At 40.2% G+C, this 24,507-nt stretch overlaps 1 protein-coding gene across 2 annotated transcripts in view; it reads left to right on the plus strand.

Moving 5' to 3' along the window:
* The window catches only part of CXXC4 (CXXC finger protein 4), a 183,527-nt gene extending 160,768 nt beyond the window's left edge, over positions 1-22,759 (plus strand). The window contains exons 3-4 of one of the 2 annotated variants that reach the window (XM_056566231.1): positions 15,804-15,839; positions 18,163-22,759. In XM_056566231.1, coding sequence (XP_056422206.1) covers positions 15,804-15,824 — 21 coding nt within the window. In that variant the 3' untranslated portion in view covers positions 15,825-15,839; positions 18,163-22,759. The remainder of the gene's footprint in view (positions 1-15,803; positions 15,840-18,162) is intronic. The other variant, XM_056566222.1, reaches the window with a different exon arrangement.
* The last annotated feature ends 1,748 nt before the right edge of the window (positions 22,760-24,507 follow it).

Consider the following 24,507-nt stretch of genomic DNA (forward strand, 5'->3'; position numbering starts at 1 on the left):
GAAAGTGTTTTTTCCTGAGGATATACTTGCAATAATTGCAGTGTCCGCAGGGAAAACTACTGTGAGGTATACTTTTTCTGAGCCAGTCTGAATTGAAGCCTATCCTTTCTTGTTTGTCTTTTTTTATGTACCGTATATACTCGAGTATAAGCCATCTATGCTGCAGGGACCGTCTGGTGGGGAGGGTTAGTCGTTCCGGGCTGTCCATCTTCAACTGGAGGCCCTCTTCTCCACTCCGAGCCGGCCCCGAACTATTGACGCTGCATTGATGCCACCGCACAGGGACGTTCATGCACAGGGATGCCACGGACGTCTTCTGCGCACAGACATCCCTGCGCGTTGTCGTCAGTGCAACGTCACTAATCCATGGCCGGCCCGGAGCGGAGAAGAGGGCCTCCTGGTGAAGATGGACGACACGGACCAGCTCACCCTTCCTTCCCACGGAGAAAGCAACAACTGGGGAGGTGAGTAGAAAACAAAAGGGGGGTCTGGATGATGACGTAGGGATTGACAGGCAGTGATGATAATGACGGGTGATAATAATGACGAGGGGGATGATGACGAGGGTGATAATGACGGTGATGATGACGGGGTGATAATGACAGGGTGATAATGACAGGGTGATGATGACGGGGTGATAATGACAGGGTGATGATGACAAGGGTGATAATGACGGGGTGATATTGACGAGGGTGATAATGACAGGGTGATAATGATAGGGTGATGATGAAGGGGTGTTAATGACGGGGGTCTGGATGATGACAGGGGGGGATGATGTATTTCCCACCCTAAGCTTATAGTCGAGTCAATAACTTTTCCTAGGTTTTTGGGGTGAAATTAGAGGCCTTGGCTTATATTCGGAACGGCTTATACTCGAGTATATACGGTAATCATGAATCTTTCTTTTTTTTCTGAAGGTTATTATAGGTTTATTTTTTGCTGTATCAGTAATCAAGGGGTCTTGTTCTAACATAAACCAGTTGGACAATATAGCATTTTTTATTATTCTGTTCATGGGACTATTATCAAAGGAAAAAATTTATCTCTTTCTAGTTTTTTCTTTTTAAATCTATTGGGGATGAGAAGTTCTTCACACAGGAATAGCTTCACACATCAGGTGAAGGGGTTCCTGAAAGTGTGGACATGCATCTGTTCGAAAATTGCCAGATAAATATTGGCTAGCGTGTAGGGGATCCCGTGTATCTGCTTGTACCCAACACAAAGCTTAATGCTTCAGTAATGAATCCAATGAACTCCATAGAGTTAGGAAAGAAAACGAGACATAGCCCGTACACCCGCATCCCAATTGATGTGGGTGTATAGACTTTCAACATCCAATGATACCAGATTGTAGGGATCCTGCCAAATGATCGTCTAGTACACCTAATAGATCACTGGTATCCCAAACAAAAGATGGTATAGCAGGGAGTAAAGGGGATATGAGCCACTCAAGGTAGCTCAAAAAGCCCCCCTGGATGCCTCATTGTGGTGGAGATCAGGTCAGCGACCGAGGCTTTGTCGAGCTACCTGGAGTGGCTTCTATTGTCCTCCTCATCAAACCCTTTGACTATAGGGAAGCCTAGTTTACAAGGAATTTCACCCTCTTTTTTATTTTTTCTGCATCACCAGTGCTGTTTTTATTTATATTTTCATTTTTGCTTTGTGTAACCTTAACCGGTTGTCCTGAGAACCAACCGTCATATGACGCGGGCTCCCGACTCGAGCCTGCATCATACCGGCTGGCTACCATCTCATTACTGTAGCTGGGGGCCGGCGTAAATAGCCGCCATGCGGCGATTGCCGAGGCCGGCTATTAACCCTTTAGATCACCGCTTTCAATCGAGGCTTTATCAATAGAGTGCAGAGCACACAGATCAATGTGGTTCTATGAAACCACATTGATCTGTATGAGGAATCTAATGATTCCTCCTAAAAGTCCCCTAAGGGGACTAAAAGTGTTAGAAAAAAAGTTTACTAAAAAGTTTAAAAACACCCATTAACCCCATCCTTATTAACCCCTTAAGAACCCAGCCAATTTTCACTGTAGGACCCGGCCATTTTTTGCACATCTGACCACTGTCACTTTAAGCATTAATAACTCTGGGATGCTTTTACCTCTCATTCTGATTTCGAGATTGTTTTTTCGTGACATATTCTACTTTACGTTAGTGGTAAAATTTTGTCGATACTTGCATCGTTTCTTGGTGAAAAATTCCAAAATTTGATGAAAAAATTGAAAAATGTAGCATTTTTTTTAACTTTGAAGCTCTCTGCTTATAAGGAAAATGAATATTCCAAATAAATTATATATTGATTCACATATACAACATGTCTACTTCATGATTGCATCATAACGTTGACATGTTTTTACTTTTGGAAGACAACAGAGGGCTTCAAAGTTCAGCAGCAATTTTCCAATTTTTCACAAAATTTTCAAAATCAAAATTTTTCAGGGACCAGTTCTGTTTTGAAGTGGATTTGAAGGGCTTTCATATTAGAAATGCCCCACAAATGACCCCATTATAAAAACTGCACCCCCCAAAGTATTCAAAATGACATTCAAAAAGTTTGTTAACCCTTTAGGTGTTTCACAGGAATAGCAGCAAATTGAAGGCGAAAATTCAAAATCTTCATTTTTTACACTGGCATGTTCTTGTAGACCCAGTTTTTGAATTTTTACAAGGGGTAAAAAGGAGAGAAATCTTCCTAAAATGTGTAGCCCAATTTCTCTCGAGTAAGGAAATACCTCATATGTGTATATCAAGTGTACGGCGGGCGTAGTAGAGGGCTCATAAGGGAAGGAGCGACAATGGGATTTTGGAGAGTGAGTTTTTCTGAAATGGTTTTTGTGGGGCATGTCGCATTTAGGGAGCCCCTGTGGTGCCAGAACAGCAAAAAAAAAAAACACATGGCATACTATTTTTGAAACTACACCCCTCAAGGCACGTAACAAGGGGTCCAGTGAGCCTTAACACCCAACAGGTGTTTGACGACTTTTTGTTAAAGTTGGATGTGTAAATGATTTTTTTTTGTTCCCAATAAAATGCTAGTTTTCCCCAAAATTTTAAATTTTTACAAGGAATAATAGGACAAAATGCCCCCCAAAATTTGTAACCCCATCTCTTCTGAGTATGGAAATAACCCAAGTGTGGACGTCAAGTGCTCTGCTGGCGCACTACAATGCTCAGAAGAGAAGGAGTCACATTTGGCTTTTGAAAAGCGAATTTAGCTGAAATGGTTTTTGGAGGGCATGTCGCATTTAGGAAGCCCCTATGGTGCCAGAACAGCAAAAAAAAACCTACATGGCATACTATTTTAGAAACTACACTCCTCAAGGAACACATCAAGGGGTACAGTGAGCCTTAAAACCTCACAGGTGTTTGACGACTTTTTGCTAAAGTCGGATGTGTAAATGAAAAAAAAAATAATTTCACTAAATTGCTGGTTTTCCCCCACATTTTATATTTTTACAAGGGGTAATAGGAGAAAATGACCCCCAAAATTTGTCACCCCATTTCTTCTGAGTATGGAAATACCCAATGTGTGGACATCAAGTGATCTGCTGGCGCACTACAATGCTCAGAAGAGAAGGAGCACCATTGAGCTTTTGAAGACAGAATTTGGTTGGAATAGAAGTCGGGGGCCATGTGCAGTTACAAAGCCCCCCCGTGGTGCCAGAACAGTGGACCCCCCACGTGACCCCGTTTTGGAAACTACACCACCCACAGAATTTAATAAGGAGTGCAGTGAGTATTTATACCCCACTGGTGTTTGACAGATCTTTGGAACAGTGGGCTGTGCAAATGAAAAATTACATTTTTCATTTTCACGGACCACTGTTCCAAAAATCGGTCAAATGCTCACTGTATCACTTATTACATTACGTGAGGGGTGTAGTTTCCAAAATTGGGTCATATGTGGGGCATATGTGTCCATTGTTCTGGCTCTATGGGGGCTTTGTAAACACACGTAGCCTTCAATTCCGGACAAATTTTATCTTCAAAATCCCAATGGTGCTCCTTCTCTTCTGAGCATTGTAGTTCGCCCGCCGAGCACTTTACATCCACATATGGGGTATTTTCTTACTCAGAAAAAATGGGGTTACAAATTTTGGGGGGCTTTTTTCCTTGTGAAAATGACAAATTTAAGGTAACACCAGCATTTTTGTGAATTTTTTTTTCCATCCAACTTTAATGAAAATTTGTCAAACACCTGTGGGGTGTAAAGGCTCACTATACCCCTTGTTACTTTCCGTGAGGGGTGTAGTTTCCAAAATGGGGTCACATGTGGGTATTTATTTTTTTGCGTTTATGTCAGAACCGCTGTAAAATCAGCAACCCCTGTGCAAATCACCAATTTAGGCCTCAAATGTACATAGTGCGCTCTCACTCTTGAGCCTTGTTATGCGCCCGCAGAGCATTTTACGCCCACATATGGGGTATTTCTGTACTCAGGAGAAATAGTGTTACAAATTTTGGGGGCCTTTTTTAACACTTGTGAAAATAAAAAACCAGCATGTTAGTGTAAAATTTTAAATTTTTTTACACTGACAGGCTGCAGGCTGGTGTAGCCCCCAACTTTTCCTATTCATAAGGGGTAAAAGGAGAAAAAGCCCCAAAAAAATTGTAACGCAATTTCTCCCGATTACGGAGATACCCCATATGTGGCCCTAAACTGTTTCCTTGAAATACGACAGGGCTCTGAAGTGAGAGAGCGCCATACGCATTTGAGGACTAAATTAGGGATTGCATAGGGGTGGACATAGGGGTATTCTATGCCAGTGTTTCCCAAACAGGGTGTCTCCAGCTGTTGCTAAACTCCCAGCATGCCTGAACAGTCAGTGGCTGTCCGGAAATGCTGGGAGTTGTTGTTTTGCAACAGCTGGAGGCTCCGTTTTGGAAACACTGCCGTACAATACATTTTTCATTTTTATTGGGGGGACAGTGTAAGGGGGTGTTTATGTAGTGTTTTACCCTTTATTATGTGTTAGTGTAGTGTAGTGTTTTTAGGGTACATTCACACGGGCGCAGGCTTACAGTGAGCTTCCCGCTAGAAAATTGCGCTGCGGCGAAACTTACTGTAAACCCGCCCGTGTGAATGTACCCTGTACGTTCACATGGGGGGGGGGGGTAAACCTCCAGCTGTTTCAAAACTACAACTCCCAGCATGTACTGAAAGACCGTGCATGCTGGGAGTTGTAGTTTTGCAACAGCTGGTTGGAAAACCTTCAGTTAGGTTCTGTTACCTAACTCAGTATTTTCCAACCAGTGTGCCTATAGCTGTTGCAAAACTATAACTCCCAGCATGTACTGTTCGCCGAAGGGCATGCTGGGAGATCTAGTTATGCAACAGCTGGAGGGATCGCAACTACAACTCCCAGCATGCCGAGACAGCTGTTTCGGCATGCTGGGATTTGCAGTTTAGCAACATCTGGAGGGCTACAGATAGAGACCACTGCACTTTGATCTCCAAACTGTGGACCTCCAGATGTTGCAAAACTACAAATTCCAGCATGCACAGACCGCAAACAGCTATGTGGGCATGCTAGGAGTTGTAGTTTTGCAAGATCTAGAGTGCTACCGTATAGAGATCACTGTGCAGTGGTCTCTAAACTGTAGACCTCCAGCTGTTGCAAAACTGCATCTCCCACCATGCCCAGCAGCTGTCTGGGCATGCTGGGAGTTGTAGTTTTGCAACATCTGGAGGGCTACAGTCTCAGACTGTAGCCCTCTAGATGTTGCTAGGCAACTTACCGGCTTCCGTCGGATCCAGGGAGCCGTCCTCTTCTGCTGCACGACATGCCGCCTGCACCGATCACCGCCGCCGATCCCGTCCTGCAGCTTCCACCGACGGGTAAGTGGATCTTCGGCTTTCAGTCCCCGTCGTTTCCCCGTTCTGCCCCACCTATTGTGGGTGGGCAGAACGGGGAAAACGAAAGTAAACCCCCCCGCCCCTGATCTGCTATTGGTGGTCGCGTCTAGACCACCAATAGCAGAGATAGGAGGGGTGGCACTCCTATCGCTAGAGGGGGATCGTGGGTGTCTTAGACAACTGCGATCCCCCTTATATTCCGGGTCACCATAGACCCGCATGAGCCGGAATCAGCGCAAATCGCAAGTGTGAATTCACTTGCGATTTGCGCCGATCGCCGACATGGGGGGGTCTGATGACCCCCCTGGGCATTTGCATGGGGTGCCTGCTGATCGATATTAGCAGTCACCCCGGCCCGGTCCCCGCCCGGCGCGCGGCGGGGACAGAAATTCCTACAGGCGTACAGGTACGCCCTGGATCCTTAAGACCCAGGTACAGAAGGCGTATACATACGCCCTAGGCCCTGTACGGGTTAAAAGTTTAAATCACCCCCATTTCCCCAAATTCCATATAAAAAATATGTAACCATAATAAAGATATATAAGTGGTATAAGTGTAATATAAGTGGTATGGCCGCGTGTCCGATGTCTGAACCGTAAAAAAAATATCGTTCATTAAACCGCATGGTCAAGGGCGTACGCGCCAAAAAATTCCAAAGGACAAAATGGCATATTTTTGGTCACTTTTTATATAATGAAAAATGAATAAAAAGCTATCAAAAAGTCAGTACCACTGAAAACGTCAGATCATGGCACAGAAAATGAGCCCACATACCGCCCCATACACATAAAAATAAAAAAGTTATAGGGATCAGGAAATGACAATTTTAAACATATGAATTTTTGTGCATGTAGTTATGATTTTTTCCAGAAGTACAACAAAATCAAACCTATATAAGTAGGGTATCATTTTAATCATTTGGACATACAGAATAAAGAGAAGGTGTCATTTTTACTGCATTGAAACGGAAACCCCCCAAACTTACAAAATTGCGTATTTTTCTTCAATTTTGTCACACAATTATTATTATTATTATTTTTTTGTTTCACCATAGATTTTTGGGTAAAATGACTGATGTCATTACATTGTAGAATTGGTGGCGCAAAAAATAAGCCATCATATGGATTTTTAGGTGCAAAATTGAAAGGGTTATGATTTTTAAAAGGTAAGGAGGGAAAAGCGAAAGTGCAAAAACGGAAAAACCCTGCATCCTTAAGGGGTTAAAGAACCTTTTGAGGCCGATCTTCCTCAAGGATTTCAATAGATCAACCTTGAAACGCTTCTCTCTACAAGGTTCATTCAACCCGAAATGTAAACCCTTTTCAAGAACACATTGGCAGGTGTTAGGAAGTTCTATGTTAGTTAGGTTTACCACATTAGTAGGAGAAGTTACTGGTACCATGAGACGCTCTTCGCTTTCCTTGGCTGTGTCCACATGTTGCGATTTTCTCTTTCTTTCCCCTTCTGATTTTCCTCCTAAAGGGGCGGCAGATGTTGATGGCTTGTTTGTGTTTGGACCAGGTTCGTCAGACGTATCTGATTCAGAGATGAAAAAATTGGTACTTTTCTTGGGTTTTGCTTTTTTGCTTGATGGTTGGTATTTATTGCTATTGTTATTGTTGGATTTATAATTCTCTGATTTCCATGAATTTTTTTTTCCTATGTCGAAATCTTTTCTGTCTCTGATGTATTTGTCCCTTTTCATTTCTTTTATTCTATTTTGTATTTTGCATTATATTGTGCTGCAGAGATGCGTTTTTTTTTTTTATTCTGACTTGGTTCATAACAGGTCTGTTGTAACAGTTTCATAATCCTTTTAATTTTTTTCTGCAACTCCAAGGCATGCCTCAAATGTACATTTTTCCACTGTTCTACAAAGGTGGGGTCATCATGGAACTGTGATGGTAGTTTATAGGAACGTAGTCCTCTTGGGACTCTATTGCATTTCATATACTCTGGCAAAGATTTAATTGTCTAAAATATACAGGTTTCTTTTTCCCCCAATGTTTGTACTGAGCGTTTGTGGCTCATCCAGTGAATTGCAAGATAAAAAAATATGCTCCTGCTTCTTCCCTCCCTGTTTTAACAGAAGTGTCCATAGTACTATTTTCTGGAATATCTTCCATGTTGGCTTCTAATTGTGTATGTGTGCTCTCATCAGAATCTCCAAGTACAAGAGTAGGAGGATGGGCACTGCAATACTCGTAATGGTAGCCTCAATGTAGCACAGGTGAAGGGAATACCGGTGAACAGTGTATGGGGTGCTACACTCTAGTAAAACCAGCAATTCCACAAATAATATCCAGAAGAGGAAAAAAGCATGTCTGCACTCACCATGCTGTAGTGTAAAATCCAGACTTTATTGCATAATGTCAATATACAAAAACAGAAATCACCCGGGTGCAGGGAGGGAAGGCAGCTCCAAGCCTGGAGCCGGAGCGTATCACTGGAACAATAGCACCGTTTTGCGTCACTGACGCATCTTCCGGTTCCTGATCCTTTGGATTCACTAGCCAGGTATATATGGGAGAAAGGGGAGGAGTTACCCAACACCAAGGATATACATAGCATATAAAAACATTTATATATAGTAAAAACTAAGGAAATGTCTCTATCTGGCAATATCATAGGAATGAGCGAAGATCATTTCTATCGTTAAGACCTAAAGGGCCCAGAGCTTTTAGTTTCCAATCCAATTTGCTTCACATTGTAATAATTTTACGTGCCTGTCTATACCTTTCGGTTGTTGGAGAATGTGCTGTAAACTCGCAAAGCGGATACCTTCATAATCACCTCCATGACATTCATATATGTGGGTAATAGATGTTATAGAACATGCTAATGATTTAAAGGCATTGCCTATTCATATAGCTGGAGATCACTAACATGATGCTAAAGCTTAGTGTGGGGGTCCACCTCCCAATCTTCACATCTGTGTTACCTTCCAACATATCTTAAAGTACTATTATTTCCATTCATAGTAGCTGACATATTTAAAGCATTTCTATATCTAACAGAAATCTTGTACTAGTGAAGTTATAATGGTGATAAATGGTCAGATTCTCACCAACATAATCTATATATCTGTTTGTCTGTCTACTGTTGACATAGGTCTCACTACCTATTCCATAAGGTATGCAATGTTGTCCCACAGTCATGAATTCACTGAGTTCTCCCGTTGTATTTTGCAGTAATACAAAACAAAGAAAGTGATAAAAGGCTACACATGCATCCAAGCACTAGAGTTCATGCAGTGGGGGAGGTCCGCGCTTTTGACGTTTAAATATTAATAATCCCTTTGTTGCTGGAAGGCTCTCAGGCTAGTAGTATGTTTTCTCTCACCATTAAAGGCATACTGTCACGGAGGAATCAACAATATGCTGCACAGGAACATATAGCCACATATAAGGCTCTGCTTAAATCACACTCCTGGCATACCATATTAGAAGACTTCTAACATATAACTGTACAGATACCTACAATGGTATATATCAGAATTTGGCCAAAGTAAAAAAAAAATAAAATTGTTTTCATACAGTTAAAATAAAAACTAAACAATGGTATACCACTGTAAAGTCACTGAAGGATAACAAGTATCTAATATTTGTGTATAGGTCCCCCACACTTGTATTCAAACAATATTATACTTAGAGAACCTTTCAGACTTCAGTTTAAAACTTCACTTTTAATACATATATATATATATATATATATATATATATTTTAATAGCTGATATCTATACTTAACACACACTATTCATCTTAGCCGCCACCAGTACCACATTAAAGGACATCTCTAGTGCAATATTACTTATCCCCTATCTGAAGGATGGGGGATAAATTATAGATTGATGGGGGTCCGAGCGCTGGGGACGCCCGGGATCTCCTGGACGGGTCTGCATCAGTATGCTGGAAAGGGGGCGTTCCGTCCCCGCATGATACAGCAGCCGACACACCCCCTCCATGTACCCCATAGAGATACATGGAGGGGGCGTGTCTGTCACGGCTTTCTGCTGGGGGCGAAACTGCACTTCCTGCAGACTGCCACGGCCCCTTCCAGGAGATCCTGGGGGCCCCAGCGCTCAGACCCCGTGCGATCTCTAGCTTATCCCCTATGCTTTCGATAGCGGATAAGTTATGTTGCACTGGAGTACTCCTTTAAATAACTGAAAAGTAACTATTCACATTATATAGTACAGAAGGACGGTTTACCTTCTCTAAATCCAGTACTGTTTAATAGTATCAGGTGCCAATCCGCATACTCACATTATATGATTTCTATTCTCATGCTTTGAAGTGCAAAACTGATCATCAGCCAAATACATATTTGTCTAATTTCGGTACTTTAGTGCTTGATACAGTCATATCATAATTTCACAATATTTATTTCATTAAGCAGCAATACAACAATACAAGTATACATTTCCTTGCCATTAAACACCAATACACATTCTTATTGTGTATACATTTTCACAAAATAGTATTGTACATGTTTTGGATTTATATTGCCATCACAGATCACATAACTGCATTGCACTGCCCCTTGTCTGTGTACCAGTACATTCAAGCCTTATTAGTTTCATTGGACTATCCCATATTGTTTAGAGTGTGTGAGATTTTGTAGTTACGTGTCCATTGTAATGTAGGTCCTATGCGTTCCCTTTGCCGTTAATTATTAGGGACCATTTCTTGGCTGTGGTGGTCGGCCGTACCTGGTTTTAGAGAAGGTAAACCATCCTTCTGTACTATATAATGTGAATAGTTACTCTTCAGTTATTTAATGTGGTACTGATGGCGGCTAAGATAAATAGTGTGTGTTAAGTATACATATCAGCTATTTAAAAATATATGAATTAAAAGTGAAGTTTTCTACCACTGTATACCCTACTGGCCGAGGCCTAAAGAACAGTCTATAATATAAAAAGTTGGTAGCATTTTTGCACAGATGCTTTAAATTCCAGCAACATTGAAAAAATTAATTCCTGACATTTTATAAATGTTACCTTAAATCATCGAGTAGAAAGATGCCTCAATGTTTAATAAAACCAGGATCAGTTTATTAAAATTGGATATAACCTCTGTAGTGAAGAACATTTGGTTGGACACCTGTATTCATAGCACATAATGCTGCTCCAATTAAAAAAGTTTAACTTAAAGTCTCCACACTGATTTAACATTAAAGGGGTTCTCTGGTATTACATCAATGAAGGCTAAGGAACCAAGCACAGTAATATAACAGCGATAAACATTTATATCCTAATATTTCTCATGGAGTCAGGTAAAACAAGAAAAGCAAACAGACACCTACAGACTGCTGGAGCTTATAGTGAGTGGTTGATTTCAACCCAGTGCAGTATTCACAGTTTACACTGTTCTGTACTGCTCTATAATTGTCCCAATTCTTCTGCTGCTTCTGAGGGTGTAATTTAGAGATATTAGAGTGCAGGATTCTCTCTTCCCTGTGCATCAGACAGAAATAATACACTGCATTCCTGGTACATAATTGGCACAAGTAAGATTCTATTCCATAAAGTATCAGACTTGAGTAAACTTGACATTTCTTAGTTTAGATGCTTAACCCCTTCCCGACCTATGACATACCTGTACGTCATGAGTGGGAAGGTGTTCCCGACCCATGACGTACCAGGTATGTCATGAACATTTTTGCCGCTACTCGCGGCATCCCGCAGTGCCTGGTAAGATGGTGGCTATCACTGATACCCAGCCATCTTACCATGCGACCACGGGGGGTTTCATCCCCCCCCAGCGATCGCTGCCATCAGCTAGTCAAATCTGACTAGCTGATAGCAGCGTTTCGCTATCAGAATACTTAGCAGCGCGGTGTGTGAGTCCGGATCACGGGGATCGGGACACACACCGCTCTACTAAGTGTCCCTTACCCGTCCCCCGGCGTCACTTACCCGGCCATGCGGTGTCCCGAGCTGTCCCAGTGCGAGCGGCGGTGGTGCGTCCCGGCGGTGAGTTTCCGGCAGCAGTGCGGCATCTTCATTGGCAGCAGTGAGATCGCTGTAAAGCGATCTCACCGCTGCCTCTGGGAGTTTCAAAACTGCAACTCCCAGCATGCCCAGACAGCCTTTGGCTTTGCAACATCTGGAGGTCCACAGTTTGGAGACCACTGTATAATGGTCTCCAATCTGTGCTCTTCCAGATGTTGCAAAACTACAAATCTCAGCATGCTCAGTCTGTCCAGGCATGCTGGGAGTTGTAGTTCTGTAACATCTGGAAGAGCACAGATTGGAGACCATTATACAGTGGTCTCCAAACTGTGGACCTCCAGATGTTGCAAAACTACAACTCCCAGCATACCAGACTGCCCAAGCATGCTGGAAGTTGTAGTTCTGCAACATCTGATCCTTCAGATATTGCCGAACTACAACTTCCAGCATGCCTGGTCTGTCAGTGCTTGCTGGGAGTTGTAGTTTTGCAACAGCTGGAGGCGCTGGTTTGGAAACACTAAGTTTGGTTGCAAAACACTTGAAAGTTTATTACTTAACTTAGTGTTTCCAAACCAGTGTGCCTCCAGCTGTTGCAAAACTACAACTCCCAGCATGCACGGACAGCCAAAGGGCATACTCGGAGTTTGCAACAACTGGATGTTTGCCCCCTCCCCCCAATGTGAATGTACAGGGTACACTCACATGTGCGGAGGTTTACAGTGAGTGCTGCAAGTTTGAGATGGCGCAAATTTTGCGCTGCAGCTCAAACTCCCAGCGGCAAACTTGCTGTGAACCTCTGCCCATGTGACTGTACCCTAAAAACACTACACTACACTAACACTAACCTAAAATAAAAAAACACTACATATACACATACCCCTACACAGCCCCCCTCCCCCAAAAAAATGAAAAACGTCTGGTACGCTACTGTTTCCAAAACGGAGCCTCCAGCTGTTGCAAAATAACAACTCCCAGTATTGCCGGACAGTCATTGACTGTCCGGGCATGCTGGGAGTTTTGCAACAGCTGGAGGCACCCTGTTTGGGAATCATTGGCATAGAATACCCCTATGTCCACCCCTATGCAAATCCCTAATTTAGGCCTCAAATGCGCATGGCGCTCTCTCACTTTGGAGCCCTGTCGTATTTCAGGGCAACAGTTTTGGGACACATATGGGGTATCTCCGTACTCGGGAGAAATTGCCTTACAAATTTTGGGGGGCTTTTTTCTTCTTTAACACCTTATGAAAAGGTGAAGTTGGGGTCTACACCAGCATGTTAGTGTAAAAAAATTAATTTTTTACACTGATATGCTGGTGTTGCCCTATACTTTTCATTTTCACAAGAGGTAAAAGGGAAAAAAGACCCTCAAAATTTGTAATGCAATTTCTCCCGAGTACGGAGATACCCCATATGTGGGCGCAAAGTGCTCTGGGGCCGCACAACAAAACCCAGAAGGGAGAGTGCACCATGTACATTTGAGGTGATTTGCACAGGGGTGGCTGATTGTTACAGCAGTTCTGACAAACGCAAAACAATAAATATCCATATGTGACCCTATTTTGGAAACTACATCCCTCACGGAATGTAATAAGGGGTGCAGTGAGCATTTACACTCCACTGGCGTATGACAGATTTTTGGAACAGTGGTCTGTGAAAATGAAAAATAACTGTCAAATATCTGTCAAACGCCAGTGGGGTGTAAATGCTCACTGCACCCCTTATTAAATTCCATGAGGGGTGTAGTTTCCAAAATGGGGTCACATGTGGGGGGTCCACTGTTCTGCCACCATAGGGGCTTCCTAAATGGGACATGCCCCCCAAAAACCCTTTCAGAAAAACTCTCTCTGCAAAATCACCTTGTCGCTCCTTCCCTTCTGCGCCCTCTACTGCGCCCGCAGAACACTTGACATATGCATATGAGGTATTTCCTTACTCGAAAGAAATTGGGTTACAAATTTTAGGGTGATTTCTCTCCTTTTATCCCTTGTAAAAATTCAAAAATTGGGTGTACAAGAACATGCGAGTGTAAAAAATGAAGATTTTGAATTTTCTCCTTCACTTTGCTGCTATTCCTGTGAAACACCTAAAGGGTTAAAACACTTACTGAATGTCATTTTGAATACTTTGGGGGGTGCAGTTTTTATAATGGGGTCATTTATGGGGTATTTCTAATATGAAGACCCTTAAAACCCACTTCCAACCTGAACTGGTCCCTGGAAAAGTACGATTTTGAAAAATTGGAAAATTGCTGCGGAACTTTGAAGCCCTCTGGTGTCTTCCAAAAGTAAAAACTTGTCAATTTTTTTTAAGCAAACATATTGTATATGTGAATCAATATGTAATTTATTTGGAATATCCATTTTCCTTACAAGCAGAGACTTTCAAAGTTAGAAAAATGCAAAATTTTCGTGAAATTTTTAGATTTTTTACCAAGAAAGGATGCAAATATCAGTGAAATTTTACCCATAGCATAAAGTAGAATATGTCACGAAAAAACAGTCTCGGAATCAGAATGATAGGTAAAAGCATTCCAGAGTTATTAATGTTTAAAGTGACAGTGGTCAGATTTTCAAAAAATGCCCAGGTCCTGAAGGTGAAAATGGGCTGGGTCATGAAGGGGTTAAAGAATTTTTATTGGCAATCCATAATATTCACATGTAACATTTTGGTAAACAACCTTAACCCTTTAAGGTCTTGTTCAGACCGCTCAGTGGCATTTTACCCGCAAGCCATGCCCCCTTCTGTAAGCCACACAATTTGGTAGCCAACATTTTGATACATCCCTTGTCATTATCTTAAACAAATCAGCTACATCTTCCTGCTCCTAAAGGGGTTATCCAGGAAAAAAAACTTTTTTTTATATATCAACTGGCTCCAGAAAGTTAAACAGATTTGTAAATTACTTCTATTAAAAAATCTTACTCCTTTCAGTACTTATGAGTAGATGAAGTTGAGTTGTTCTTTTCTATCTAAGTGCTCTCTGATGACACGTGTCTCGGGAACCGCCCAGTTTAGAAGCAAATCCCCATAGCAAACCTCTTCTACTCTGTGCAGTTCCCGAGACAAGCAGAGATGTCAGCAGAGAGCACTGTTGCCAGACAGAAAACAACAACTCAACTTCAGCACCTGATAATTATTGAAAGGATTAAGATTTTTTAATAGAAGTAATTTACAAATCTGTTTAACTTTCTGGAGCCAGTTGATATATAAAAAAAAGTTTTTTCCTGGAGTACTCCTTTAAACTCCTTTCCTTTGCCTTGTTAAAAGGGTATTATTATTTCTGTGCAAGTTATCCTCTAACTACAGAATAGGGAATAACTAGTGGATTAGAGGCAGTCTGACTGTGACCCACCAATCCAGAAAATGCAGCAAAATTGTGCCCCAGCATCCATTGATTCTTCATGTGGCTTCCGTACTTTGTTGATTGCACACTGCCTCTCCATTATTTCAAAGGATGATTGTCCACCATTTTGGGGATCAGTGGGGGTCTTAGTGGGTGGTCACCGACCCATCAGCTAGTTATCCCCTATGCTTTTGATAGAGTAAAACTTTTTGAAATGAGAATACTGTACTTCCTTAAGTTTAACTAGTATCTATCCATTCAGAGCACTATCGTAATATTCCTATCTTAAATTGGTGTTGTTTAGTTCTGCATAGGGGTATGCTCTTATTAAAAGAAGTTAGACTTGCACACAAAAAAATCTTATTTCAACCTAGAAATCTAAGTATTTTGTAGTAATTGAGCCGCATGTTATATTTTTGTGAAAGTCAGTGGAAGGATGTTCACCCTATTTAATTCTTATACTGCACTGAGCATCCTCATTAAACATAGAGCAATCCTTGCAGAATGGAATTTTACGTTCTTGTAAAATTTGCTTGTCCTGCAGTTTGTTGAGAATTGTATGGTAGATGAATGTGTTTTGTTCTTTTATTTAGCTCTGTGTTAATCTATACTTTCTTTTTTTGTTTTCAGAATAACAGACATTTACTATAGCATGCAATGTACAAGGTTAGCATGAATTTACTTTTACTCTTCTAACACCATAAACTTTCAGAGAGGGCATAGGGTCCCTATTGATGAAAGTATTTATGAATTGTAGCCTTTGCTAAACTATGAATGTATTAAAATTTAGAGAATCAGTGTTTTAGAGGCTTTGTCCTATTAAATGTTTGTTAATGGGTTAAAATTTTTCCCAATTATTTCAGATTTTCTATAATATAATTATTTGTTCTAAATTCATTCTATAACACTAGACCTATTGATTTTTATATTTGAATTATATTATATTTATTTTGGTAGATTATTAAATTATGAATAGGAATAATTACTAATTGTACACCAATAATTGCTAAGTGTATAGCAGGCAAATCATGTTGGCATGCCTTCTGCTCTATGTTCATCATATGCATTGTACAAGAGCATTCATAGAGGAAGGCTGAGACCATATATGTACATAATGCTGGTTCTTGCCACAATTTCCATACCGATCCTAATCAAAGGGGGACCTGGAACTTAGTCCCATTTTTTTACTTCCTATTTAATGTGGGAGAGAAAATATATGCCACCCTTCTTCTGTATACTAGCATTGCTTGTAAAGAACACACTGTCTATAGGGTAGGGCAATAAGACCATCTTGAGACCAGATCTTCTTTTAACAGACTTCATAGCAGCCATTTAGGCTGCATCTGTGGTACATGTAGTTTTCACTTAAACTAAACTATTTACATTGAAATCCCCCTTATTTAAAGGTGGAAGCTGTGATCTTAGTTGTCCAGGATAAACAAGCCCTTTAAAGTAAATCTGTCAGCACTATGTCATTTGGAAGTGTCAAGGAGGCATCCATGTCTCCTCCCTTTCCCCCTCCTCCTTGTCTTGATTGATTAACATAGGATCAGTGCTGTAAGCTAAGCCCTGAAAGTCAATCAGTCAAATTAGAGAGGGGTGGGGAAGAAGGCTTCAGCTCGATAATGCCTCCTTCACAGTTGAGCTCTTAACATGACATAGAGTTGAGTGTATTCACACAGTAGCGCATTTGACGCTGCAGATGCACTGCCGGAACACACACAGTTACGGCAAAGCGAGCTCCCTGCTGCTGCCATAGCTCTGTGTGTCCGCTCATGATTACTTGCGGGATTTTCTCAGTCACGAGCAGACACACAGAGCTACAGCAGCAGCAGTAGGGAGCTCGCTCTGCCGTAATTCTGTGTGCCGACAGTGCATCTGCATCATCAAATATGCTGCGGATGCTCTCCCGTGTGAATACACCCTAAAGGGTCATTGACCTTACAATGAATCATATATCTGTTCCAGTGCAGTTACATCCATTCCATTAGCTGTAAGCAAAGAGACTTTAGTGTTCATCTATGATATTACAGGTAAAGAAGAAAAAAATCCCCAGAAACAGCTACGTACTTTTTTTCAAACTTAAAGGGGTACTCTGCCAAAAAAAACATCTTATCCCCTATCCAAAGGATAGAGGATAAGATGTCTGTTGGTGAGGATATCGCCGCTGGGGACCCCCTTGATTTTCAGCACAGCAACCCAGTCATCTGTGCACAGAGCAAATTCTGCTCCATCCCAAATGACTGGTGACTACAGCCATCACATCCCCTCCCGTAGACATGAATAGAGGGGGCTGCCGGCCCAGAGATCGCGGGGTGCCCAGCGGCGGGATCCCCGCGATCAGACATCTTACCCCTATACTTTGGATATGGGATAAGATGTTTTTCGGCAGAGTACCCCTTTAAGGCATAGTGCACACAGCTGATTTGATACGGTTCCATACTATAGAGCTTTAGGCAATGTGAAATATTCTGCTAAGCTTCTAGGGGAGAATATCTCCATAACATATTATGTGATCCAAGAGAAAAAACTATGTGATCCAAGAGAAAAATAACAGAGCTGTATTGGAGGTCCCCATAGACTTTTATGGGTGCCGCATTGTGGCTCCATACTACTGAAAACTTGTACAGAGCCATTACACAACCATGTGTCTGAGACTTTATGATGGGATAAGCTTTAGGTTTAGTTGTTTAGTTATTTTGTTAATCTAGGATAGCAGACAATGTTCCTCTTTAAATATAGGTGCTTTATCATTGTGTGATATCTCAAAATCATTTTAAGATATGACTTTTTACTTTTGGAATTCATAAATTATTTACAGTTCTAATTGAAAGTTCTTTACTAGAGGCATTTTACGAAAATATTTGAATTTAAGTAGTTCATTTATTTAAAATTTTGCCTAAAGTGATTTAGCAACAATTAGATTTACATTGAAGCGCAAAAGTTATTTACAGCATAGTAACCTAAGTTTTTCTCTTTTTCTTTGCAGAGAACTCCGGTCCCCAGCGCTGAAGCATTCCGATGGTTCTTTTAAGCAGATATATATCATATTTTCAAGGCACTCTGAAGTGATTGACAAGCACTGGTCTTGTTTTGGGAACTGCTAAGTCCGTGACTGAAGAATATGCTGAGACACTATTTTCATTTGTGTACAGGGGTTTCCTCAAAAGAATAATATGAATAATGTAAAAAAAAATAAAAAGAAATAAAAAAAAAAAGTAAAAAATAAATAAAAAATAAAACAAAAACAAAACATCACCAGAGCCTGGCTGGTTTACTTACATTTAGTACACAGGTTCTTTCTTTAATGTACTTTAGCTATAATTAACAGTGATATTGTTGTCTACTTTAAAGTGACTACAAAAAGGAGAGATTTGGGAAAACCCCTGCTGTAATATGATGTATCTTTGAGAAATTAACATATCTATACTTCATTTCCAAATATGTGTTTCAGTACTGTAAACTGTACAGATAGCAGCGTGTATTTTGTGTGTTTAGACACAAGGAGACAATCATGTCTGAGCATCTATATGAAGATTAACAGTTTGTAAGCAGCAGTGTGGTTCTGCAACTTAAATCTGGAGCAATAAATTCTAGCTTTAAACATTATTTTGCCAGCTGGATAGTCACAGCAACAACAGCACTGTTTATTTTATTTTTTTTCTTATTTTTTTTATTTAATTATTTTTTTCTTTTTTTTTTCCCGATTTTTTTATTTTTTATTTTTGCTATGCATTTTGTACATTCCCAGGAAGTAAACCTGCAATTCCAAAAATGTAAAAGAAAGGAAAATTGACAAATAAAGCAACTGTATAAAAAGTGTCTTCTTTCCGTGATGGCGATATTTTCCAGTTCCTGAGCCCCTTGTCCCTTTTTGTATATCCAAGGAACAATCCATGCAAACATTCTGACCTCTATGTGGGTGAGCACTTGTGTTATTAAGAGAATATCCCCCCAGAAGCACTTACCACAGATGACCCACTTTCACTGCTTTATAGACCAGAGTAAAAGCAGCATATGGTATTGTAGTTTATCCGATCGGACCAGTCTTTTGAATTATTTGTTCAGGGAAACAGAAGTGTCCTGTGACCATGTAACTGAGTACATGCCTTCTGGTTAGGTTTTTCTATAGTAACTGTAAACACTGTAAAATATAAATGCATTCTCACTGTAATGACAAGAGTAAAACATGCATATAGATATATAAATATATATAAATATATTTCTGTATATATGGGTCATGTCCAACACAGCAAGGCAACTCCAGACTTGGAGATTTTTCGGAAGGATTTAAATATAAAACTTTATTTCTTTGCAGGGGGTGGATTGAGTGGTCAAGCTATTGGATGAGCTGAGTAGGTGGCCCTAACACCCATATCTACTGTATAGACAGAACGAGTCCTGCAATGGCTTCTGTCCCAAGGTGTTAATGGAATGAATGACTTTGTGTTCCAACAACCAATAAGTGACATCACTAATCCCAGTTTAGGGCCATGATCTCAATCTGCCCCTAATGTAATGGATAGCACGATTTTGTCTCGCATAATACCAAATTAAAGCTTCTAATAAAGCTTCTAATAGATTTCTACTGAAAAGCCCCTTTAAATATCTGCCGGGGAATGCCTTGTGTGTAGTACAACTCCAAATCTGGAATTGCCTTTCCCATTTTATTTTACTTTTTAAAACTGTTGCATTAACTTGTGACCTTTTCATACCTGTGTAACAATTTAGGGTATTTTTTGTTATAGACCTACTGAACAGCACCAATCTTAAAGCCCTTCCTAATTTGTTTACCTAATGTTTTAGCTATGTATGTATCTTATAAGTGAGTCTTGAATGTTTTCATTTTGTGTTTTTTTTTGTAATAAATGTTTTAAAATTACTTTGAATAGATCTAAAATATTTAGGTAGCTTTAAAGACATAAAGAAATGATTTCATATGGTTAGCCACCTTTACCAATCTGAATAGGTTTTTTTTTTTTTTTTTTTTTTATGTAATACATTACTGTTTATCCAATACAAGATACTGTTGAGAAGTATTAATCAGCTAATAGTGATCAGACACAAGTAAAGCCTTGTTTGCACTTTTACTAGTACATTTTCTTAGCCTTCGGAAAGTTGTTATTGCTCAGAGATGTAAAATGATTCAGTTCAAGCTACATTAGGTGTACAATATCTACAGTTTTTCTTACCAATGTACTCACTGTCTGATACCCTAATGTTGCATGTCTTTGTGTGCTTTCTGTTTTAAAGAACTGGTTGATCTATATATTGTAATTGTGCTGCTTACATGTCCAATCCAATTAAAGCTATACATTACAGAAAATGAAGAAAGAAGGTTTACTGCAGTGTTAATCCTCTAATTCTTCTACTTAAATTAAAAAAAAATGCACACATTATAAATCTGAAATATAGTGTTTTTGTTTTACTTAAATGGGCACTGTCAGATACAAAAACTTTTGATATGTTGTTAAGCATGCAAAACCAATAGGTTTTGCAATTGCTTTCATTAGAAAATTTTCAGTATTTCATACTGAAAAAGCCAGTCAAACAACTGCCCCCCTGCCTGCTTGGACACATACTAGTCCTGCTGTGTCCATGCATTATCACCTATGTCATGGACACACTTCCTTGATTGACAGCTGTGAGTGCAGGGCTCAGAGCTGGAGGAAAAATCCTCCCACTGTCAGCTTGTGTCCCGCTACTGTCAGTGAGGACAAGCTGAGAGTTGTAGTTTTGCTAATGCTATGGGAGATGTGAGCAGACAGCATACTGAGGGAGAGGGTGGAGACCTGCACAGTGAGGTCACGCCCCCTCCCTTTGAGAGGAATTCAGACTAGTGAGCTAAATTAAAAGTGTAATATAAAAATAAATAAAGGTGCTAGACACATAAAAATTGGATGTACATGGTCAGGATTAGGTACTGAGTGATATATATATATGTGATATATATATATATATATATATATATATATATATATATAAATTAGTTGGATCTGACGGGTATGCTTTAAAAGTAAAGCCTAAAACAAATCTCTACTAGGTTATACTATACATAGCATAGCTTCAATGAGCTTTGTATGGTATAAATGGCTGCACAAGGCTCTAGACAGAGCTCAGGAATAGTTGTTCTTGCCACCCATATTGCAGAAAAATTAAAAAGTACTGGTAACAGAGGGAGTATTTATGTAGTGATATACTAGTAGCTTAGATCTTGTATGACTGTTCTATACTACCAGCCCATAGACAAGAACAGAGATGTTTCTGGGGAAAACAAAACATACTTTAGTTTTTCTGATCTTATACAATCTCTTTAAGAGTTCATGCACAGAAGTGTTATATGAGGTCATAATATGGCACCCATAGACTATGGTGAAGCAGTACTATACCTCTGACTTTCTACATTGGCATACAGAGGCATGCTCCGATGAATGTTGTATTTTAAGGGAACATGTCTCTGTTATAAAGTGCCATATTGAGTAACATATGGTGGCACAAAGAGTTCCTACAGCCTCTGGGTGCCTTAGGTTCCAGTACATATGACTGTTGCAAGCAAAGCGTGAAAAGAAGGGAACAAACTGCTCTTCTGGTATCAACAGGAGCCCAGTAATACCTCTCAGCAGGTGGATAGGATTTTTTTTTAACCTTAGCCCACCTAGCTGGCAGATGTTTTCTGCTGTTGGTCTAAGAGACCAATAAGAGGATAAGCCACTAACAGCAAAAATGTGGACATTTTTGTAAACTTGTAAGAGACCTTTTTATCCTCCATATTATGAGCAAACGTGACTCAACAAATGGATGTTCACTTTAAGTTTCTGTTATGGTGTTCTTTAAAATAGGGTACAGACAATACTAAAAATACAATATTTCAACATGCGCTATAATGTGTAAAGTCTTCATTTTGCATTGCGAATTAGAAAAGGAAGCCTATTTGTGTTTCCGAATCTTGGCATGTAACTCTTACAATTAATTCAAAAGAATAACAATATTTATATTGGTTACATCTGTAATCGGATAATGAGGAAAGAAATGTGTTAAATGAACGTAACCATTTAGGGTCGAATAGCTTCAGCAAAATAACAGTAGTAGGTCTTTGATCATGGCTAGATGCATAGTGATTTCAAACAGTTGGTTCCATGTAGCAACTAAATGTTCCAGATTTTGTTTGTCATTAAATTTGGCAGTCTCACACTGAGATCTACTATGTTCCTAGTGAATAAAAGACAGCTCCTACTGGAAGTTAGAATGATTACTATATTAAAAAACGGAACTGCATTGTTTTCTTTTCCTTTTTTTTTATTTACTCTTAATTTATGGCCCATTCATGTGTACTCCCTTCACAATGTTCTCCTATTTCTGATATGTGCTGTAATCTATGACATTTTCTTACAGATATATGTGTAAGGTGTATGTATGCTTGTGCAGTTATGGAAAAAGCAGTTTTGGAAAACAGTGTATTTATGAGAAAAAAAAAAATCACCTATGGGGCATGTAAAAAACTGTACAAATACACATTAATTTGCCCGGTAAAGTTGTTTTTGTGACATTTCTGTGTTGTTAAATAAAGGACTTTAGTATTCAAAATATCTGGAGTTATGTATAAAAATATGTTTCTAAGTGCTTTTTCAGGTTTTCAGAAGGCACACATTTCTATACATTTACATAATACTCGATGATGGTGATACATGAAATGACCATCAAGCTTACTTTTATAGTGTATAATGTTTTTTTTTTTTACATTTTATACATTTAATATTATTTCCAGACTGTTACTATATTATTCATTTAAATACACTATATCCTGGTAACTGGAATACACTGTTCAGTATTGCACTGTTTTTTTAAACACCTTTTTTATTTTATTTTTTTATTAATTGAAGTGCTGTAAAACATGGTCACTTGATGAATTAAGAAAAAAGTTTTTTTTAAAGGAACCTACAGGTGTGGGGATCTACATCAAACACCTAACAAAGAATACTTGGAAAGTGAATTGGTAGACTTATATACCCTTTGTATTTGCAACAAAATATATTAAAGAAAATCTGTCAGGAGTATCACTCGCACTAAACCTGTTACACAGACTTGTAGTGCGGATGATGCTGATTAAAACTGTACTCACATTGTGTAGATTCGCCCAGCTGTTCCGCCACAAATTGCGTTTTTCGATATATGCTAATGAGGGCCTTGGGGCATGGGCAGAGCTCCGATCCAAGCTTCGGGCACCCTGACGTCATCTTCGCCAAGCGGCCACTGCACCCGGCTCATCAATATTCATAAACCCCCTCCCTGCTCCTTCGGCCGTGTTAAAGTACTTTGCATGCGCCACTTACTGTGTCCTCCCGGAAGCGACGTTCCCCTTGGCTTCACAGCTTCAGATGTCATTGCATAATAAGCAGCGCATGCGCAGTTCTTTAACACGGCCGAAGGAGCAGGGAGGGGGTTTATGAATATCGATGAGCCGGGCACAGCGGCTGCCCGGCAAAGATGACGTCAGGGTGCCCGAACCTCGGAGTGGAGATCCGCCCATACCCCAAGGCCCTCATTAGCAGATATAGAAAAACGCAATTTGTGTCGGAATGGCTGTGTGAATCTACACAATGTGAGTACCGTTTTAATCAGCATCACTTGCACTACAAGCCTGTGTAACAGGTTTAGTGCGGGTGATACTACTGACAGATTTTCTTTAAGGAGGTAATTAACGGTCCATATGACTTGTTAGGGCAAATGGATGTCAGAGGTGCACTTCTCTATGAGCTAGAATGTCCTGACGGCTGCAATATCCTCTGGAAATCGGCAAGAACGGGGTGGGAAAATTAACCAGAAATGTAACATAAATACCAATAATAAGACTTAGGGAGCTTCAAAGATCCGCAGTGAAGATGGAAGTATTAGCAGTAAGACCATATCCATACACTCCGCAAAGTGGGGAAGGAGAAAAGCCTTTGTATTAGACTTCCCAAACACATGGATGAAAGTTGTTTGTTCTCATGAGACTAAAAAAATATTTTGACTATCATAGTAAACACTCTGTGGCACAAACCCAATCCCGAAAACACCATTCCCACAGTGAGGCATGGAGGTGGCAGTATCATGCTTTGGGGATGCTTTTCGTTTGCAGGCAATGGAAAACAAGTCAGGATTGAAGGACAGATAAATGACTGGGACAGCCTTCACCTTCTAGCAGGACAATGACCCTAAACATGTGGTCAGAGTTAAAGTGTCAAGAAGGCTGTGCTTAACCACAGTATGGATGCCTCCTCCCTATCTTAACTCATTGATGTACAAGGCTTGTCTTCCAGCACTGAGCTGTGCACATCAATCAGTAAAGGCAAGG

The sequence above is a fragment of the Hyla sarda genome, chromosome 1, assembly GCF_029499605.1.
Source record: "Hyla sarda isolate aHylSar1 chromosome 1, aHylSar1.hap1, whole genome shotgun sequence".
NCBI lineage: Eukaryota > Metazoa > Chordata > Amphibia > Anura > Hylidae > Hyla > Hyla sarda.